General features: G+C 60.8%; 9 protein-coding genes across 9 annotated transcripts; 2 read left to right on the top strand and 7 right to left on the bottom strand.

Annotated features, from left to right (window-relative positions):
- Positions 1-325: 325 nt before the first annotated feature.
- SPRG_05901 (hypothetical protein) lies at positions 326-2,384 on the top strand. Its single transcript, XM_012344478.1, has one exon. It carries the CDS (start codon positions 329-331, stop codon positions 2,339-2,341), a length of 2,013 nt encoding a protein of 670 aa, XP_012199868.1. The 5' UTR covers positions 326-328; the 3' UTR covers positions 2,342-2,384.
- On the bottom strand, positions 2,383-3,013 carry SPRG_05900 (hypothetical protein; the record flags this gene model as incomplete). Its single annotated transcript, XM_012344477.1, has 4 exons — positions 2,383-2,624; positions 2,668-2,733; positions 2,783-2,842; positions 2,891-3,013. 4 exons carry the CDS (start codon positions 3,011-3,013, stop codon positions 2,529-2,531), a joined length of 345 nt encoding a protein of 114 aa, XP_012199867.1. The 3' UTR covers positions 2,383-2,528.
- Positions 3,014-3,048: 35 nt separating this feature from the next.
- Positions 3,049-4,161, bottom strand: SPRG_05899 (hypothetical protein; the record flags this gene model as incomplete). Its single annotated transcript, XM_012344476.1, has 5 exons — positions 3,049-3,585; positions 3,632-3,695; positions 3,743-3,938; positions 3,987-4,012; positions 4,055-4,161. The coding sequence occupies 5 exons, from the start codon at positions 4,159-4,161 to the stop codon at positions 3,049-3,051; spliced, it is 930 nt and encodes a 309-aa protein (XP_012199866.1).
- Positions 4,162-4,392: 231 nt separating this feature from the next.
- Positions 4,393-6,115, bottom strand: SPRG_05898 (hypothetical protein). The gene is made up of 2 exons (XM_012344475.1): positions 5,913-6,115; positions 4,393-5,860 (listed from the first exon to the last, which is right to left on the bottom strand). Exons 1-2 carry the CDS (start codon positions 6,099-6,101, stop codon positions 4,442-4,444), a joined length of 1,608 nt encoding a protein of 535 aa, XP_012199865.1. The 5' UTR covers positions 6,102-6,115; the 3' UTR covers positions 4,393-4,441.
- A 434-nt stretch (positions 6,116-6,549) lies between these two features.
- SPRG_05897 (hypothetical protein) lies at positions 6,550-8,037 on the bottom strand (the record flags this gene model as incomplete). Its single annotated transcript, XM_012344474.1, has 1 exon — positions 6,550-8,037. The coding sequence occupies one exon, from the start codon at positions 8,035-8,037 to the stop codon at positions 6,550-6,552; it is 1,488 nt and encodes a 495-aa protein (XP_012199864.1).
- A 404-nt stretch (positions 8,038-8,441) lies between these two features.
- Positions 8,442-9,986, bottom strand: SPRG_05896 (hypothetical protein; the record flags this gene model as incomplete). The annotated part of the gene is made up of 1 exon (XM_012344473.1): positions 8,442-9,986. The coding sequence occupies one exon, from the start codon at positions 9,984-9,986 to the stop codon at positions 8,442-8,444; it is 1,545 nt and encodes a 514-aa protein (XP_012199863.1).
- Positions 9,987-10,359: 373 nt separating this feature from the next.
- SPRG_05895 (CAMK protein kinase) lies at positions 10,360-11,753 on the bottom strand (the record flags this gene model as incomplete). The annotated part of the gene is made up of 7 exons (XM_012344472.1): positions 10,360-10,710; positions 10,754-10,858; positions 10,901-11,125; positions 11,172-11,315; positions 11,363-11,496; positions 11,542-11,690; positions 11,749-11,753. The coding sequence occupies 7 exons, from the start codon at positions 11,751-11,753 to the stop codon at positions 10,408-10,410; spliced, it is 1,065 nt and encodes a 354-aa protein (XP_012199862.1). The 3' UTR covers positions 10,360-10,407.
- Positions 11,754-12,109: 356 nt separating this feature from the next.
- SPRG_05894 (hypothetical protein) lies at positions 12,110-13,260 on the bottom strand (the record flags this gene model as incomplete). The annotated part of the gene is made up of 6 exons (XM_012344471.1): positions 13,205-13,260; positions 12,956-13,161; positions 12,884-12,905; positions 12,768-12,837; positions 12,279-12,720; positions 12,110-12,229 (listed from the first exon to the last, which is right to left on the bottom strand). Exons 1-6 carry the CDS (start codon positions 13,230-13,232, stop codon positions 12,110-12,112), a joined length of 888 nt encoding a protein of 295 aa, XP_012199861.1. The 5' UTR covers positions 13,233-13,260.
- A 205-nt stretch (positions 13,261-13,465) lies between these two features.
- On the top strand, positions 13,466-15,317 carry SPRG_05893 (hypothetical protein; the record flags this gene model as incomplete). The annotated part of the gene is made up of 7 exons (XM_012344470.1): positions 13,466-13,804; positions 13,860-14,065; positions 14,112-14,199; positions 14,246-14,338; positions 14,386-14,538; positions 14,589-14,738; positions 14,787-15,317. The coding sequence occupies 7 exons, from the start codon at positions 13,466-13,468 to the stop codon at positions 15,315-15,317; spliced, it is 1,560 nt and encodes a 519-aa protein (XP_012199860.1).
- Between the last annotated feature and the right edge of the window lie 231 nt (positions 15,318-15,548).

Below are 15,548 nucleotides of genomic sequence, written 5' to 3'. Positions count from 1 at the left end.
CCTGTCGACGGCGCCGATAGAGCGCTCTATTGGGCTACCATGACTCGCCTGGTCGTCTACCTCGTGCCCCGTTGACCTCGGCAGCGGTAGAAGGCTTGACGCCACGAAGCGTGCGGCCGCCATCTTGGCGGGTGCCCACCATGTGGTGGATCGGCTTCGCGCCACTGGGTCCACGAAAGCCCGCCAAACGGGCAAAGTCGTCCATGGGCGAGATACGTACAACGTACCGTACGTACATGCATACTTTAAACAAGAGAGAATGTACGGAGCTGGCGATTTGAAACGGGGCGTACGGGCGTACAACGCCACGAAGTTGGCCATTTCCGATATGGAGCTCGAAGGACTGACGACGTGGCTGGACGATGCGTGGCATGGCCTCGAGCGCCGGGGCTGGATGAAGACCGAGTCGTTCTGCATGTCGCCGGAAGGCGCGGACGAAGGCGTCATCATCCCCAACAGCACCATCTTCAACACGACGGACGACTGCGTCAAGCACGCGCTCCTCAATTTACCCTACTCGGACGGCCTTGCCGCCATGGAAGACCCGATCTGGGACCACATGCAGTATCGCCTCAAGTGGCAGGTGCTCCAGCTGCAGTCGGGCGTGCGCTGGTTCGCGCAGCCTGGCCTCAAGCTCGGCGGTCTCCAGCCTGGCGTCAACCTCTACGAGAAGCGGATCCAGGCCATCATGGCGTTCCTTCAGGTCGTGCTCGGCCTCAAGCGCAAGCGTGTCGAAGTGCTCGAAACCGAAATGACCAAGCGCATCAAGAGCGTGACGGCGCCGGTCGTCGAGCCGATTGCGCTTCCCGACGGCCCCAATCCCTTTGTCCTGGCGACACCGACCAAGACAGCCAAGAAGCGCGAGACATCGCCGGACACTGCGCCCAAGCGGCGGTCCCCAAAGAAGGCCCTCGTGGCCGACGTTGCCCAAACTCCTCCTCGCCGGTCGCCGCGCAGCTTGGAGGCCGAAGTCAAGACCGAAGAAGTGATGGACGTCGCGTCGCATACACCGATGAAGAGCACGTATGTCAAGAAGGCGCCGTCGCCCATCTCGATTGCTGCTGTCGCGTGTACGAACGCTGTCATGACACCGAAGAAGCGGTCGCCGACCAAGTCGGTCTCGGGCGCCCTTGCCGACGAGACCTGCGACATTCTCTTGACACCAAAGAAACGGGGTCGGCCAAGCAAGGCCGCGCAAAGCCCCGTCGTTGCGACGGTCTTACCGCCCGCTCCCGCCACGCCCAGCAGAAGGGGCCTTCCGCCCCGCGCCACGAGCCCCATGCCAGCGTCGACCCCGACCAAGCGTGCCCGCGCACCCAAGGCCGCAAGCCCTGTCGCCTCGATGACGTCGCCAGCCAAGAAGCAAAAGACGCCGGTGGCCGCCGACGTACCCATGACGCCGCCACGCACGTCGCCGGCCAAGCTCGCATTTTCCAACAACATGCCCGAGCACAGCCCGATGCGGTCGTTCTCGACGCCCAAGAAGCAGACAACGCCGCCGTCGGTCTCCATCTTTGGGTCGCCGGCCGAGACAAAGCACTCGGGTTCCGAGTGGCAGCCAATCTTTGACAAGAAGCCCAGAGAATCGTCGTCGTCGTTGTACACGACGTCGTTCGGTCGCAACACGCCGATCAAGACAAGCACGCCGAGTCGCCGCCCGCCGCTGCCGCCGGCAACAACAACGTCGTCGTCGTCGGTGGACGAGGATGGCAAGTCGCCCATGTCCATCTCGCTCATCTTGTCGTCGGAGACGGCGCCGTCGACGAGCCACCTGGTCGCGCGGAACCTCAACCTCGCGAGCTTCCAGCACGAAAAGGTTGTCAAGCGGGAGGCCGATTTCGAGTCTGTCTCGAACGCGATGAACGACCTCCTCGACGGCGCGTACTCGCACTTGACGCACGAGAGCCCCACCATGGTGGGCCGCCGGACTGAGCTCGACGCGAAAGTGGCTGCGACGCCCGACGCTGAGGCGCACAAGTCGGTGCCGTTGTGCACACCGCCCAAGCAGGTCAACCTCGTCTTCCGCCGGCGCGTGCTGACGACGTTTCTGAGCTCGGGCTGGCAGTCGGTGCCGCCGCCGATGAAGGGCAAGGGCAACTACTTTTACACGTACAAGGGATTCCACGGCAAGTCCATTTCGCGCGAAGACCTCGAGCGATATGCGATCGAGCACGACGTGTTTGCCCCGAACGCCCTCTCGGACCCGTCGGCGACCTTTGACTGGGTCTCGATGCACGGCAAGGTTCACGACAGCAACGCTCCATCGGCCAAGACGCCGACTGTGAGCCGCAAGCTCCTCTCGCCGTCGCCCACGCGCCGCATTTCGTTCAACAGTCAATAGACTTGATACATTGATAGAAAGTTGGCCACGCTGTACAAATAGTCCCAATGAATTTATTTGAATCCTCTCAATCGTAGTTGAGTTTTCATGGTAAGAGCGACGTGAAGGCACATCGCTTACGGAAGTGTCTTGTTGTCGGAGGCAATCTGAGGACAAGCCGCTTTGTGCAGCAAGACGACGGCTCTGATTACCACTCGGTATCACTGTCCGAGTCGGCGTCTTCGTCACTGTCCCCGGCGATCGCTGCCCGACGCGCGAGGACGCGGGCAATTGCACCCGTAAACTAGTCACGTGGTGGTTTTGGCGACGATGACGTGCTCACGTACCTGGGGTGCGGCGTCTTCGACCCGCCGCTTGACAACGTGACGCTCCACCGGCCGCAGCTGCTGCTTCTACGCTCGATGTGTTGGTGTCCATAGCAGACGAGTGCCTCTATCGTACCAGTTGCAATTGGCGAAGGAGATCGTCACGGGCAGGAAGACCGACGGGGGGGCGGGGGGGCTCCGTTTAAAAACACCACATTATTGCATCATTCGACAGGGGCACTACCGGCTTGCGCAAGGCGGCGCCGGCCTGAATCTCGTGCAAAAGCGAGGCAGGCTTGCGCTTTCCTGGGGACGAAGCGATGACCACCCGCGGAGGCGGCGGGGGTGGTGGTGGCACCGTATCCATTGGCTCACAGGACACCGGTGGCATTGGGGGAGGACTCACCGGTGGCGGGGCGGGGGCTTCGCCGCCGCCATGAGAAGCTCCTTCATCGCCGCTTGGAACAAAGGGGGCCGTATCGTTCGCTCGTCGCTCGACAGCGATACAACTGCGGTCTCTGTGCTCTCGGTCTCGGTGCTCGCTGGCGGCGGTGGCGGTGGCACAGATGCCGCCATCGCTTCTGCTTCGTCCAGGTGCTCTTGAAGCGCCGCATCGTCCACGGCGGCTCTCGGCTCTTCTTCGACGCAAAGCGTCGGCAGCTCGTCGGCCTTGCGACTGCTGATGCGGAGCTCGGCGCCTTCGCCGTTGCCGTACTTTTCCTTCCACGTCTGCACAGCGAGGAAGGTTTGCGTGAGGCCAACGGGCGTCTCGCGCGCGCGAATGGCGCGCAGCTCCCGCTTGAGCTTGCGCTGGGCCACTTTCTCGGCTTTGGCGGCGTCTTGGCGCGCCGTCTCGCGGGCCATCCACTCTTCGAGGAAGAACGCCGGGTGGCTAAACTTCTTTCGACATGCGCCGTCTTCCTTCGCAAAGACATCGAGCTACACCGAGGCGCTTGGTCACAGCGCTCTGTGCACGACGACGCACCGTGTCCAACGGCGGCGGTGTCTCACACGCTGCGTACAGCGCTTGAATCGCGGCCGGCATGGTCCTAGCATCGATCCTTATGTTCCATACATCGACAGCACCGGACGATACTTTTGGGAGAAGCGCACCGCGTCTTCCATGAGTGCAGCCTTCTGGTTGTTCTTGGTGTCGGCCTCGGTCGTCTCGGCGGAAGGATGCTCGAGAAGGCCGTCGACGCGGGCGCCAAGCGCACGCATGCGCACGCTCGTCTTCTTGGCCTCGTCCGCAACCTCCGTAAAGATGTCGTTGGCGAAGGTTGCAAGGAGCCCTAGCAATCGCCATGAGCCTCTCGCTTCGAGACCGAGGCTGTGTCTACCGAGCTGCTTGAGGATGCCAGTGAGGCTACAGTGGCGTGAGACCAAGGCCGGCGCGCGCCCGACGTACCTCGTGGCGTGCGCTTGATGCATGGCTTCGGACGCGGAGGCGTCGGGCCGTGCTGTCGCCGATGCGCACGCGTGGCGCGACGGAATCACACGCCCGATGAGGGGCATGCTGCAAGATCGCGAAGATCCACCCTTTCGCAACCGGGCGTTTAATTTGATGGGAAGGAAGGAATGGATCCTTCATTCTACTGTATAGGGTGAGAGAGGGGCAAGGTGGGGCAAGGTAGTGCAATTTACCAACACCCTGAAGTCAAGTAGTCCTAAAGCGACACTTGTCATGTTGTCTTAAAGGGACACTTGCCATGTTGTCTTACAGATAACTAACTTGGCCTGTTGCCTCCCAGGGCGAGTAGATACATTCACTAGCAAGTACGAGACGAGGTGTCTCTTAGACCTGGACGACTCGCTTCCCAAGAAAATCGAATGACGGCTTGGCCGAGACGTCAAACGAAAGCGTGAGCTGCGTCGGCATAAAGTCGTACGGAAGCAAAAACTCGGTCGCGCTAGTCGCCACGAGGTCGACGTCGATTGCACCGTAGGTCAAGTGCAGTTGATCGTGACGGAGCGAGATGTTCACCGGTCCGTAGTAGTCGGGCGAGACTTCAAACAAGTACGTGCCCGGAAGGACGCTCGTGCTTGGCACCGTCCCGTTGCTTTGCGGCAATGGCTGCTTGCCAAAGTAGTGCGCGTCGCAGGGCGTGTCGGGCACAATCTTGGCGCTTGCCAAGCCGGCCTCAAAGGCCTCGTTGAGCGTCTTCTTGGGGATATCGAGGAAGAGGCCGAGAACGTACGACCGCATGAGCTCGAGGAGAGCAGCATCGCGGGCCTGTCCACCGACCGACGCCTTGTTGGCCAGCAGGACGAGCCCAAGGCCGCGCGCTGGCACGTACGCTGTCGTGCTCGTGCACACCTTGGTCGCACCGTTCTTCATGGCGTAGCGCTCGCCAAAGAGGAGGTTGCCGAGAAAGTCGATGCCGTAGCCGACCATGATACCGTCGCCGTCGAGGTTGGCTTGGAGGCCATTCATCTCCATGGTGTTGATAACCATCGCAGGAACGGGTAGGTCAAGTAGGTTGTGGCCCGAAATGAGCGTTTCAATCGACTGCGGGGACTTGAAGTTCGACCCGCCTTTAGCCAAGATGCGCTTGAGGAAGGTCGCCATGTCGTTGATCGACGACACGATCGAGCCAGCTGCGAGCATCGGGACGTTGGGGCTGAGCTTCGCCAAGGGCGACGACTGCAGCGCGTAGGGGCCAATGACAGTACCGCTGCAGACGTAGTGGCCATGGGTCAAGTGCGACGAGGGCGCGTCCGCAGCGCTGCCGTACGTCGAGGTCATGCCCCACGGCTGCCAGATCTCATTCGTCAAGTACTTGCTCCAGTGGCTGCCCGAGACAGCCTCGATGACTTGGCCGAGGACGTTGAAGCCGACGTTCGAGTAGGCAAAGCCCGGTCGGACCTTGCGCGTCGTGTTCATGTACCGAAGGCGCTCAACGCCCTCGCGCTCCGACTGCACGACACCCATCATCTGGGGCTCGTCGCCTTCGTGGTTGCCAAACACCGAGTTGTGCGACGCAAGGTCCCCGATCGTCGTCACTTCTTCCGCGTACTTGTCTTGGAGCGTGAACCACGGGAGGTGCTGCTTGACCGTGTCGCGCCATTGCAGCTTGCCGTCATCAACGAGCTTGGCGAGCGCGACGGCGACGTGGGTTTTGCTCACCGACCCAATCTCAAAGAGCGTGTCACCGTCGACGGGGTCGGTGTCGACACCGACCTGCTTGGTGCCAAAGCCGCGAGCAATCAACGTCTGTTGCAACAATGTGAGGGTCAAAGAGCAAATGAGGATGATGAGAGCGCACCTCGTTGCCTTGCACAACCGCGAGCGCAAGACCGGGGTAGCTGAAGCGCTCGCGTTGGGCTTCAATGAACGCGACGGCGTCGGCCACCTTGGCCGCCTGGGACGTACTCGGGCCTGCGACCATGGAGGCGAGCTCGGGCCCGAACGGAATGCCAAGAAAGGTTGCGTACGCACTGATGAGCCGCTGCATATCGGAAGGCAGGGAAATTGCACAATGCCACAACTGGCATGCAAACAGCAAAGTGGGAATGTTGGTTCCGAGTGGTGGTCGTCGGCGCCTTTCTGGTTTCGTTGTGACGGCTTTTTCGCAGCACTGGATTGCGCTCTCATGACCTGCCGTGCATGGCCCCAAGCTCATGTGTGGACAAGCTCCTTTATCAAGAGGCCGTTGCAGATCATGACGTTGCGAGGTGTCGCTTATAGCGAGCTGTCTGGGCGATCGAGTCGATGGCATCGCTTCGAGTTGCTGTTGCGTGCGATCGTGGGATCGCAGCATAGCTTCAACAATTGCATAACCCTTTAGCAACCCAGTTGTGGCGTGAAATGCATCGCGTACACATTTCCAGCACTTTTTAAAGCACATTCTATTAGTTGAAAAGTGTACAGCTTCAATTCCATCGACAGTACGACGACTGATACTACAACGAGCGGCGGTTGTGGGCGCGGACTTGAATGCCGTCCTGCGAGAAGAGACCAATGCCGAGCTCGAACGCAGGGTCGTTGAGCGGCGCGATGAGCTCAAACGTGAAGCGCTGGTAGAGGCTCGCAACAACGACCTTGAGCTGGAGGAGCGCGACGGCTTGGCCGACGCAGCGGCGCGGGCCCGCGTGAAAGACCGGGTACTCGAACGCACTTGGTCGTGTGGCGCCGGTGAGCCAACGCTCAGGCGAGAACGTCGTCGCTTGCGGCCACCGGGTGTGGTCTCGGCCCATGACGAAGGGCGAGAATTCGACGTTGGTACCTGCCGGGACAAACGTGCCGTCGGGCAACACATCGTCAGCGACTGCGCTCTTGAGCTCGTAGGGCACGGGTGGGAAGAGGCGGAAGGTCTCGCGTACAATCGCATCGAGGTACGACATGCAGCCCACGCTCGCGTACGTGATCTCGCTGGTTTGGAGCTCGCTTAGAAGCCGCGCTTCGACGTCAGGGTGCTTGCTCACCGCGTAGAGGATCCACGCGAGGCCGCTTCCGACCGTCTCCCGGCCCGCAAGCATCATGGTCATCATCATGTCGCGGATGAACGTGTCCGAAATCAGGTCGTCGCCGGCTTCTTGGCGCCGGAGGAGCTCCGAGAGAAGGTCGTTGCCCCTCGTGGCGCTCAGCCGCTTCGTGCGGATCGTGTCGTGACAGAGCGCGTTGACGCGTCGCATGACGCGTGCGAGGCGGTACTCGGACGGCATGAACCAGCCGAGCCATCGGTACCACGGCTGTGTGAAGCGCGCGACGCTGAGGTTGCTCGCCTCCCGAAAAAGGTTTCGAAACTCGGTGGCGTTGGCGGCCTCAAAGACGAGCCCAAACGCCATGGCGTACGTGAACTTGGTCGTCAGCGACAGCGCAATAGCCTCGACGTCCAAGAGCGCGCCGTCGCCTTGCGCTTCGATCTCCGACACCAACGCCGACGTGTGTTCGAGGAAGACGGCGTCCATGAGTGTCTTGATGGCGTTGGTCGAGAAGAGCGACGCGATGATCTTGCGCTGGGCCTTCCAGCTCGACGAGGCCGACGGGTTGACGTTGAAGATGCCGCGGCCCATGAGCTCGCCGAGCGCGCGCTGCATCATGGCTGGCTTGACGTAGTTAGTGTGGTTGCTCGCGAGGATATGCTGGACGTTTGCGGCGCTCGACGTGCACACAGAGCCGTCCATGAGAAGGTCCACGCGCACCGCATACGTGGTCCCAAGCGTCTCGAAAAGCTCCAGTTTCCAGTAGTAGTGGTCGTGGATGTGCTCGTGTTGCTGCACCAAGTTGCCAAACAGTTTGTGGCCCGGAAGACTCGGCAGACGGGCGAGCGCTGCGGCAATCCGAGCTTTGCGGCGGTAGAAGAGTGGGATCTTGGTAACGAGCATGTAGGTGAGCCCGACGGCGACGGCGATTGCAGTCTCTTGTGCAAAAGTGAGCCCGAGCGCCATGAGCGAGCAAAATGAAAAGTGAGTGGCAACGCTCGCACGTCGCTCGGGCGCCCCATCACATGGACAAAGCGGAATGCCCACCGTCACATATCAATTCTAGATTCTAACATTCAAAAAGGCAAAGGCAGAATTCCCACCATCACAATTCCATTCTAGATTTTAGCCCAGCTGCTGCTTGGTTCGAACATACCCTAACCCTCGACGGCATTCTTTTCCAGCGAAATGATATTAGCTCGTGGGTGGGTGTTCACTGGGATGCATAGTAGCATGCAAAGCAATTGAGTCATTGCAACAACCGTGGTCGAGATCGTTTGTCTGCTACATGTTTGCACGATGTTTCCAAGCACATTATTATGAGTTACATCAGGCAACGGGCCCGTCACCGCTTGAATGCTGCGTAGAAGCTATACACAGCGGCTGCACGAGTGACCGAGCAGCTGCAGCGCGACGCATGCCACAAGGACGTCCATGTCCTTGGCGGACAGAAACATGCTTTCGCCGAGTCGAATCACGGCGCGAAGCACCAAGTGCATCGGCTCGGGTTCCTTGATCACCTGCAGCACGACACCATCGTCGTTGGCCGAGAAGAGCACGACGCCGCCGCCCATGCTCGCCAGCGGTGGCATGCTCGTCGCATTGGCGCTCTGTACTGCGGTCTTCACCGCAGACGCGCGGTCGGCCCGAAGCGCCGCCTTGAGCCGCGTCACGTTCATGGCGCGCGCACCGACGTAGGCCGCGAGGGACCCGATCGCTACGCTAACGCTACGGCGAGGCGCGCGAGCCTTGACGCGGAAGTAGTACGCGTTGGCTTGCCACAAGCAGCTCGGCTGCTGCGCGTCGTTCTCGACGAGCAAGTTGAAGAGGCGCGGCGCATCGCGTGTCGGCGCGGCGACGAGGCTGCCGAGACACAAGTCGGCCAGCTCATCGGTCTCCCGGTCGTATGCCGAGTACCACGTGCTGGACGGCGACTCAATTCCATGGAGCAAGCCGGCGACGTCTGCATCCAACGCATCGTCAAACGCCAATCGGAGCTGGTCGATCACCAAGAGACTGCGGTTCAAAAGCGATGGAGCGAAGAACGTGACGCCCGACCGACCAAAGCCGGCCGCGGGCGCCGGATAGGCGTAGAAGGCCAGCCCCGGCGACGTATCGCCGACCGCCAACGACGTGCGCGGTGCTACACTCGGCGGCACGGGGATTCCTGATACGATGTAGAAGGACGCCCAAATCGCGCGCATCGCTGCCAGCGTTTCGTTGGCGCCCGAATCGCTGCTCGAATTGGACAACGACGACGCAAGCTGGACGAGCGCGTTCAGCTGCGTGACCGCGCTGCCCCACGGCCACGGGTATGTGGTCGTGGGCAAGATGCCGTTGGGCAGCGACGGCGCATAGTACGTAGACGCGTAGGACGAATACGGCGCAAACCGGCTCGCGATCGAGGCCGTGACGTTGATGTACGTGACGCCCGTGTAGTTGTACGCATGCAGAATCGGGATTGACGCCACATTTGTCTCGTTCCCACGGCGCGTCGAAATGTTGTACTTGCGCACAAAGGCGTCAATCGTTAGAAACGCAGCGGCCGGGTCCAAGAGCGGCGCCAAGCGCATGCTACCAGTGGTGTCGTCGATGCGAGGATGGGTGGGCGACTGCTGCATCGTACGCACGACCCAAGCAAGGGACGTCGTGAGCTTCTTGGCGGTGCCAACGACGCCGTCGTAAAAGGTGCGCGCGAGCTCGCCGACACTCACGTGTTTGGTGCGCAGACCAAGGTTGGAGTTGAACCAGCGGTACTCGCTCTTGAAGCCGTCGCCACCGAGCGCACTCGCGATCTTGTAGCTCTGGAAGCTGCCGTCGTTGGCCTGCGGCTCGAGCGTCTTGACGCGGATCACGTCGTCGGCGCCATCGCTGAAGACGACCAGCGCCCAGAGACACATGACGTGCACCCGCATCCAAGCCAAAATTAGTCGATTTGTTTCCGAGCGATGATGTAAAATCACAAGGAATTCGAGTAAAATCGCAAGGAGGTCGTTTGCAGCAGACTACATGCAGACAAGGCGCGCGCGTCTGTGTGCACATTCTATGGGTTCATTTACACTGCCGCTCCAAGCACGAACCGCTTTGGACGGGAGCCCATGGGGGTAGGGGTGTCAAGTAGGGTTGGGGTGCCGGGTGAAGACATGGCGAGAGACCCGTCCAAGCGACCTTGTCTACCTCCTCTTTGGACCCACACGTTAGCGTCGTACGGCAGAACTCAAGAGAGTCGCAAGGCATATCGACGATGGGGTTCCAGCGCCGTGGCCACAACGCATGCCGGTCATATCGTTGGAGACGAAAAGCAACATCGTGTTTAGCAGCTTCAAGGTGCGTGGCCTACACGTTGCGCTGGCTCTTGTTGCCTGCGAGTCGACCCGTCTTGTTGATGGCCATGATCGCATTGACGCTGCGCTTGAACTTGGCGCGCGTCTTTTCCCGGCGGTCGTGGAGGTTGGTGCCGACAAAGCGCAACTGCGGCATTGGCGTCGCCACGTCCGCGAGCCACGGGTGCGCGAGGACGTCGGACGCGCTTAACCGCGCGTCCGGGTTCACGAGCAGCATCTTGGCGATGAGGTCCTTCGCCGACGGCGAAATGTCGTCAAAGTACGGCGACGGAAAGTCGTACTCGGCGTTCCGGATCTAGACCGCGACGTGAGTGTCCCGTCGACGAGCCGCATGACACCTTTTCCATTTCCTGGATCTGATTCTCGTCGTAGAACGGCGGGAACCCGCACAGAAGAATGTACATGATGACGCCCAAACTCCAAATGTCGCACTTTTGTTCGTACTACCAAAACCGCATGAAAAGACGAGAGGATAGAGGTAGTACCGGTCGGCGGGCAATGACCTCGGGCGCAAAGTACCCAGGCGTGCCGCACATGGTCTGCATGACCACGCCGTCGGCGGCGATGATGGCGAAGCCAAAATCGGCAATCTTGATCTCCGCGTTGTCGTCGGCCGTCGCGTAGAGGAGGTTCTCGGGCTTGAGATCGCGATGGGCAATGTCTTGGGCGTGGCAGTAGACAAGCACGTCGGCGACCGTGCGCACGACCACCTACGCACGTGCATCATGAACGAGGCCCAACGATAGGGTCGCGAACCTTGGCTTCGGCTTCCGTGTAGTGCTCCTTGGCGATTATGCGGTCAAAGAGTTCGCCGCCCGTGACGAGCTCCATGACCAAGTAGCACATGTCACCTTCGTTGTCAAACACATCGACGAGCTTGACAATGTTGGGGTGGTCCAGCTGCAGGCCACGATGAGCTCAATCATATATGTCCATACAAGAGGTACCTTGCGCAGGATCTCCATCTCGCGATGGATGTTGTCAAGGTCTTTCTTCTTGAGCGCCGTCTTCTTGATGCACTTGACCGCGAACGGCTTGCCCGTGGCCTTGTGCGTGCACTGCTTGACGACCGAAAAGTTACCTACGCCACGTCGTCAGAGCACGTCGCCTATGGGTGCGCTCGCACCTTCGCCGAGGGCCTTGCCCATCGAGTAGGCGGAGCTAAAGGTGCGGCGTTCGGGCAGCAGCGGCGCGGCCGGGGGCGAGATGGCGTCAGCAGGTGGCGGCGGCGGCGGGTTCTTCGTGTCTGGCTCGCGACCGAAAATACCAAATTGCCTCAAACAGGCCGTTCGATGATCGGTCCGGATCGTATTATCCGGATAGAAAAGGCAACCTCATGGAAACCAAAAGATATTGCAACAATCCCACAGCAAGATATATCCAAGTCGCGAATTCAGTCATTGTACAAACTGAGCCTTTGGAGGTAGACTGTTATAGAGAGGATGTCAGGCCACCGCTCGTCGCGTCTTCGTTGACAGAAGGACAATATGCACGTCGCCATCGTCCTCACGACGCAACAATCTGAAGCCGACCCGCGTCGCCCCTATGCCGTCTGCGCGCGCGTGCGGGTCGTCGTCTTCTTCCTCGTCGGCGCTTCGGGCTCGTTGGCGTCGCTTTTCTTGCGCTTGAGAGACTTGGCCGACGCTGGCTTGAACGCCGCCAGCTCGGCGGCAAAGAGAATGCTAGCATTGTCATCATAGGTGGCGACGTCTTCCAAGGTCGAACCTATGCGCCCACCCCGCGTACGGAGTGAACCGGTCTTGGTACAGCTTGCCGACTTGGGCGTACACGGTCGGCGTCAAGCTCTTGTGCGCCTACAGCCTCATCATGGGCAGCTGGAACGAATCCCGATCTGGAACGTACTTTGGCGTGAAAGTCGCGGCAAGCGATTTGCCACACGTGCGTATCAACCGGGATCGCCTCGAGCTTCTCGAGCGAGAAGAGCGCGATGCAGTCGGCGACCTTGCGCCCGACGCCGGCAAACTGCGTCAGCGACCTCTGGACGGCGGCCGCGTCCGCGTTCGCACGAAGCGTCTGCAAGTAGTCTTCGCCCCCGAGGTCGTGGAGTATCTGCGCCGACTTGACAATGTACTGGGCGCGGTAGCCGAACCCAAGCGTGCGCAGCTCGGCCTCTTGGATGGCCGTCAGCTGCGCGAGGGTCGGGAAGGCATGCAGCGGTGTGCCGTCGTGGGTCAGGAGCTCGTCGCCAAAGCGCGCGCGTAGTTTCTCGAGCATCTGCGTGACGCGCGCAATGTTGTTGTTGGACGAGCAAATGAACGAAAAGAGGCACTCGAGGGGGTCCTGCCTGCGCCAGCCATCAGCAATCGGCAGCAACGATCCCGGCGCTCGTACCGAATGAGGCGGAGCCCGGGCAGCGACGCAAAGGCCGGCGAGAACTTGTCGTTGGGCTTCATCCACGACGCTACGCAGCACTGCATACAGTTCGATCGCTGAGGGAAGCGACGCACCGTAGAGTGCGTCGAGGTTGTCCTACCGATGCCATGAGCCGCCGATAGGGTGTGGCAGATGGAAAAAAGTACATCGATGCGAAAGTAGGACGAGACAAGTGCGTGGACGTCGTCGTCCTTGGATTGCAGCGGAGGCGCGTGCAAGCACGTGTACTCGATCGCCGCGTCGGCCTCACGGAGTGCGATGACGTGACGCTGGATGACGCCAACCCACTGCGCCTGGACTTGACGCCAGTTAAAGACTTGCCCGCTCTGCAGTGTGAGGTGACAGGCCATTTCTACGCGAGTTCGTTAGCAGGCTCCTCGCAGCACGGAGCATGCCAGAGCGAGGACACAAGCGGCGCCACATGAGGAGGACTTCGGCCACGATCCTGGCACAGTATACGGATGTCCGGATAGAGACAGAAGCAATCTCGTTCACTAAATGCACCCAACTATCGGCTTGTCAGGTACACAGATCTGATTTTGTTACCATGTACGGTTGCGTTGGTGTAGCCTGCGTGTGATTGGGATCCTTGACGTTGCGCACGGGCCAATCAGCGCGTGGGATCTTTCCGGAGTCGAAGTCATTCCGCAAAAAGGATGGTGACCACCAAGATTGCCCTGGCGTTGCTTGGCAGCGTCGCGATGACCTCGGCTCTACACCTGCCGCCGACGCATGCGCGCGGTGGCGACCTCTTCAAGGACTTTAGCGCCGTCGTGTCGCTGGCGCCGGCGCCGGAGGCGCAGTGGTTCCAGCAAACGCTCGACCACTTTTCGCCCAAGCCACCACTTCACTTTCTCCAGCGCTACTACGTGGACGACACGTACTGGGGCGGGCAGGACAATAGCCCGATCATCATGTACATTGGTGGCGAAGGCGCAATGGACAAGATGCCGACGGGCTACATTGACGTGATTGCCAACGAGCACCGAGCCAAGGTACGTCGCACCGCTATCGTCGGGTCGAGCCGTGGTCGCTATAAGAAGGACATAGATCGTCGCCCTCGAGCATCGTTTTTACGGGAAGAGCGTCCCCAAGGACGACCTCTCGACCGAGAACCTCAAGTTCTTGACCGTCGAGCAAGCACTGGCCGACTTGAAGGTGTTTATCGAAGCGTACCAATTGACGCTCCCGAGAAAGTCCAACCCGTGGATCGCGGTCGGTGGGTCGTACCCCGGTGCACTCGCGGCGTGGTTTCGGTACGCGTCCGTGGTGCCCCGTGTTTTGTCGCTCAAAACTACGTAGCATTGCGTATCCGAACACGACGGTCGCCGCCTTGTCCTCGTCCGGAGTCGTCAACCCCGTCTACAACTTCCACGCCGAGCAGGTTCGAGTTCGCTTTGCATGCCGCGCTCTCTCACACTCACGCGTGCGTGCAGGTAGCGCTCTCGGCGGGCCAAGAGTGCGCCGATGCCCTTCGCCGCATCACAAACGCGTACGAATCCGAGATCCAAGCTGGCCGCAGTGACGAGGTGCTGATGCCCTGCCTTCTTGCGGCGCTGAGGCGACAGGCACGTAGGTCAAAGGCCTTCTCGGCGCGCAAGCGCTCGCGGACCCTGATTTCTTCTACATGCTCGCCGACGCGGCTGCCATGGCCGTGCAGTACGGCAAGAAGGACCAGCTCTGCGGACCCATGGTCGCGGCCGTGCAAGCCAACGCGTCGCTCCCCGAGGTACGCACTTCGATCCCGGCCAGCGCGCCACCAATAATACCGCTGTACAGGCGTTTGCCAACTTTACCATTGCCATGTACGGCCCTGCCTTTGGCGCGGGCTGCTTCTACGACACGGCGTGCCTCAAGAACGATCCGTCGCGCTGGGCCGACGTGCGGTCGTGGCGCTGGCAAAAGTGCTACCAGCTCGCCTACTTTCAGGTACCGGTCGCGTCCCCAAGAATGGCGGCTCACGGCGACGAGGCGTAGGTGGCGCCGCACCACGACAGCCTTCGGTCGTCGATCGTGGACCTCGACTACCACGAGAAGCAGTGCTACGACATCTTTGGCGACGTCGTCGATCCGTCGGCCGGCGTCGCCGCCACCATCCAGCGCTACGGCGGGGACAAGCCCCGCGGCCACAACATCTTTTACGCCAACGGCGGCGACGATCCGTGGCAGCGTGCGTCGGTGCTGACGTCGCTCGGCGAGGACCAGCCAGCGTTCTTGGCCGTGTGCGACCTCTGTGGCCACTGCGGCGACCTCGGCAACACGGCGCTCGATCCCGCGCCGCGTCGCCGTCAAAAAGCCAACATTTTGTACTTTCTCAACAAGTGGCTGCAAGAGGCGCAAGGCAGCGCGGTGACGACGACGCTTTCGGAGGTCGCAGCGACCTCGAGCGTCGCGCGCGTCTCGTTCTTGGTGCTGCTGCCCATCGGGTGCCTCTTCTTGGCCTTCAAGGCGCTCTTGCATGTCGATATCGTGCGCGAGGCGTCGTCCGTACGCACGAGCTTGCTCTAAGCTCCAAGATCGTAGCACCCAATACAATGCCAGCGTTCTTTGATGCCAGAAAGAGCCTGCTACGGCGGCGAGGGCGGCTCGGAGCACGATCGACCGCCTGCCACTCGCGGTAGCCACGGCGCCGACCACATTGAGGCAGAGAGCGTGCAGCTGCAGGCCGAGCGAGATGCGAGGAATCCACCGTCCACGGCGACGGTCGCCATCGAGGATGTGTATACGGTGGACGCGGCC

This window comes from Saprolegnia parasitica (genome assembly GCF_000151545.1).
Source record: "Saprolegnia parasitica CBS 223.65 unplaced genomic scaffold supercont2.18, whole genome shotgun sequence".
Taxonomy (NCBI): Eukaryota; Oomycota; class Saprolegniomycetes; order Saprolegniales; family Saprolegniaceae; genus Saprolegnia; species Saprolegnia parasitica.
Note: the sequence above shows the minus strand (reverse complement) of the source record. Positions and strands in the feature narration are given on the sequence as shown.

Coding starts and splice junctions, on each gene's coding strand:
- SPRG_05901 (XM_012344478.1), top strand. CDS start 329: ATGGAGCTCGAAGGACTGACGACGTGGCTGGACGATGCGTGGCATGGC.
- SPRG_05898 (XM_012344475.1), bottom strand. CDS start 6,101: ATGCAGCGGCTCATCAGTGCGTACGCAACCTTTCTTGGCATTCCGTTC. Junction 5,861..5,912: donor CGGTTGTGCAAGGCAACGAG/GTGCGCTCTCAT, acceptor TTGTTGCAACAG/ACGTTGATTGCTCGCGGCTT.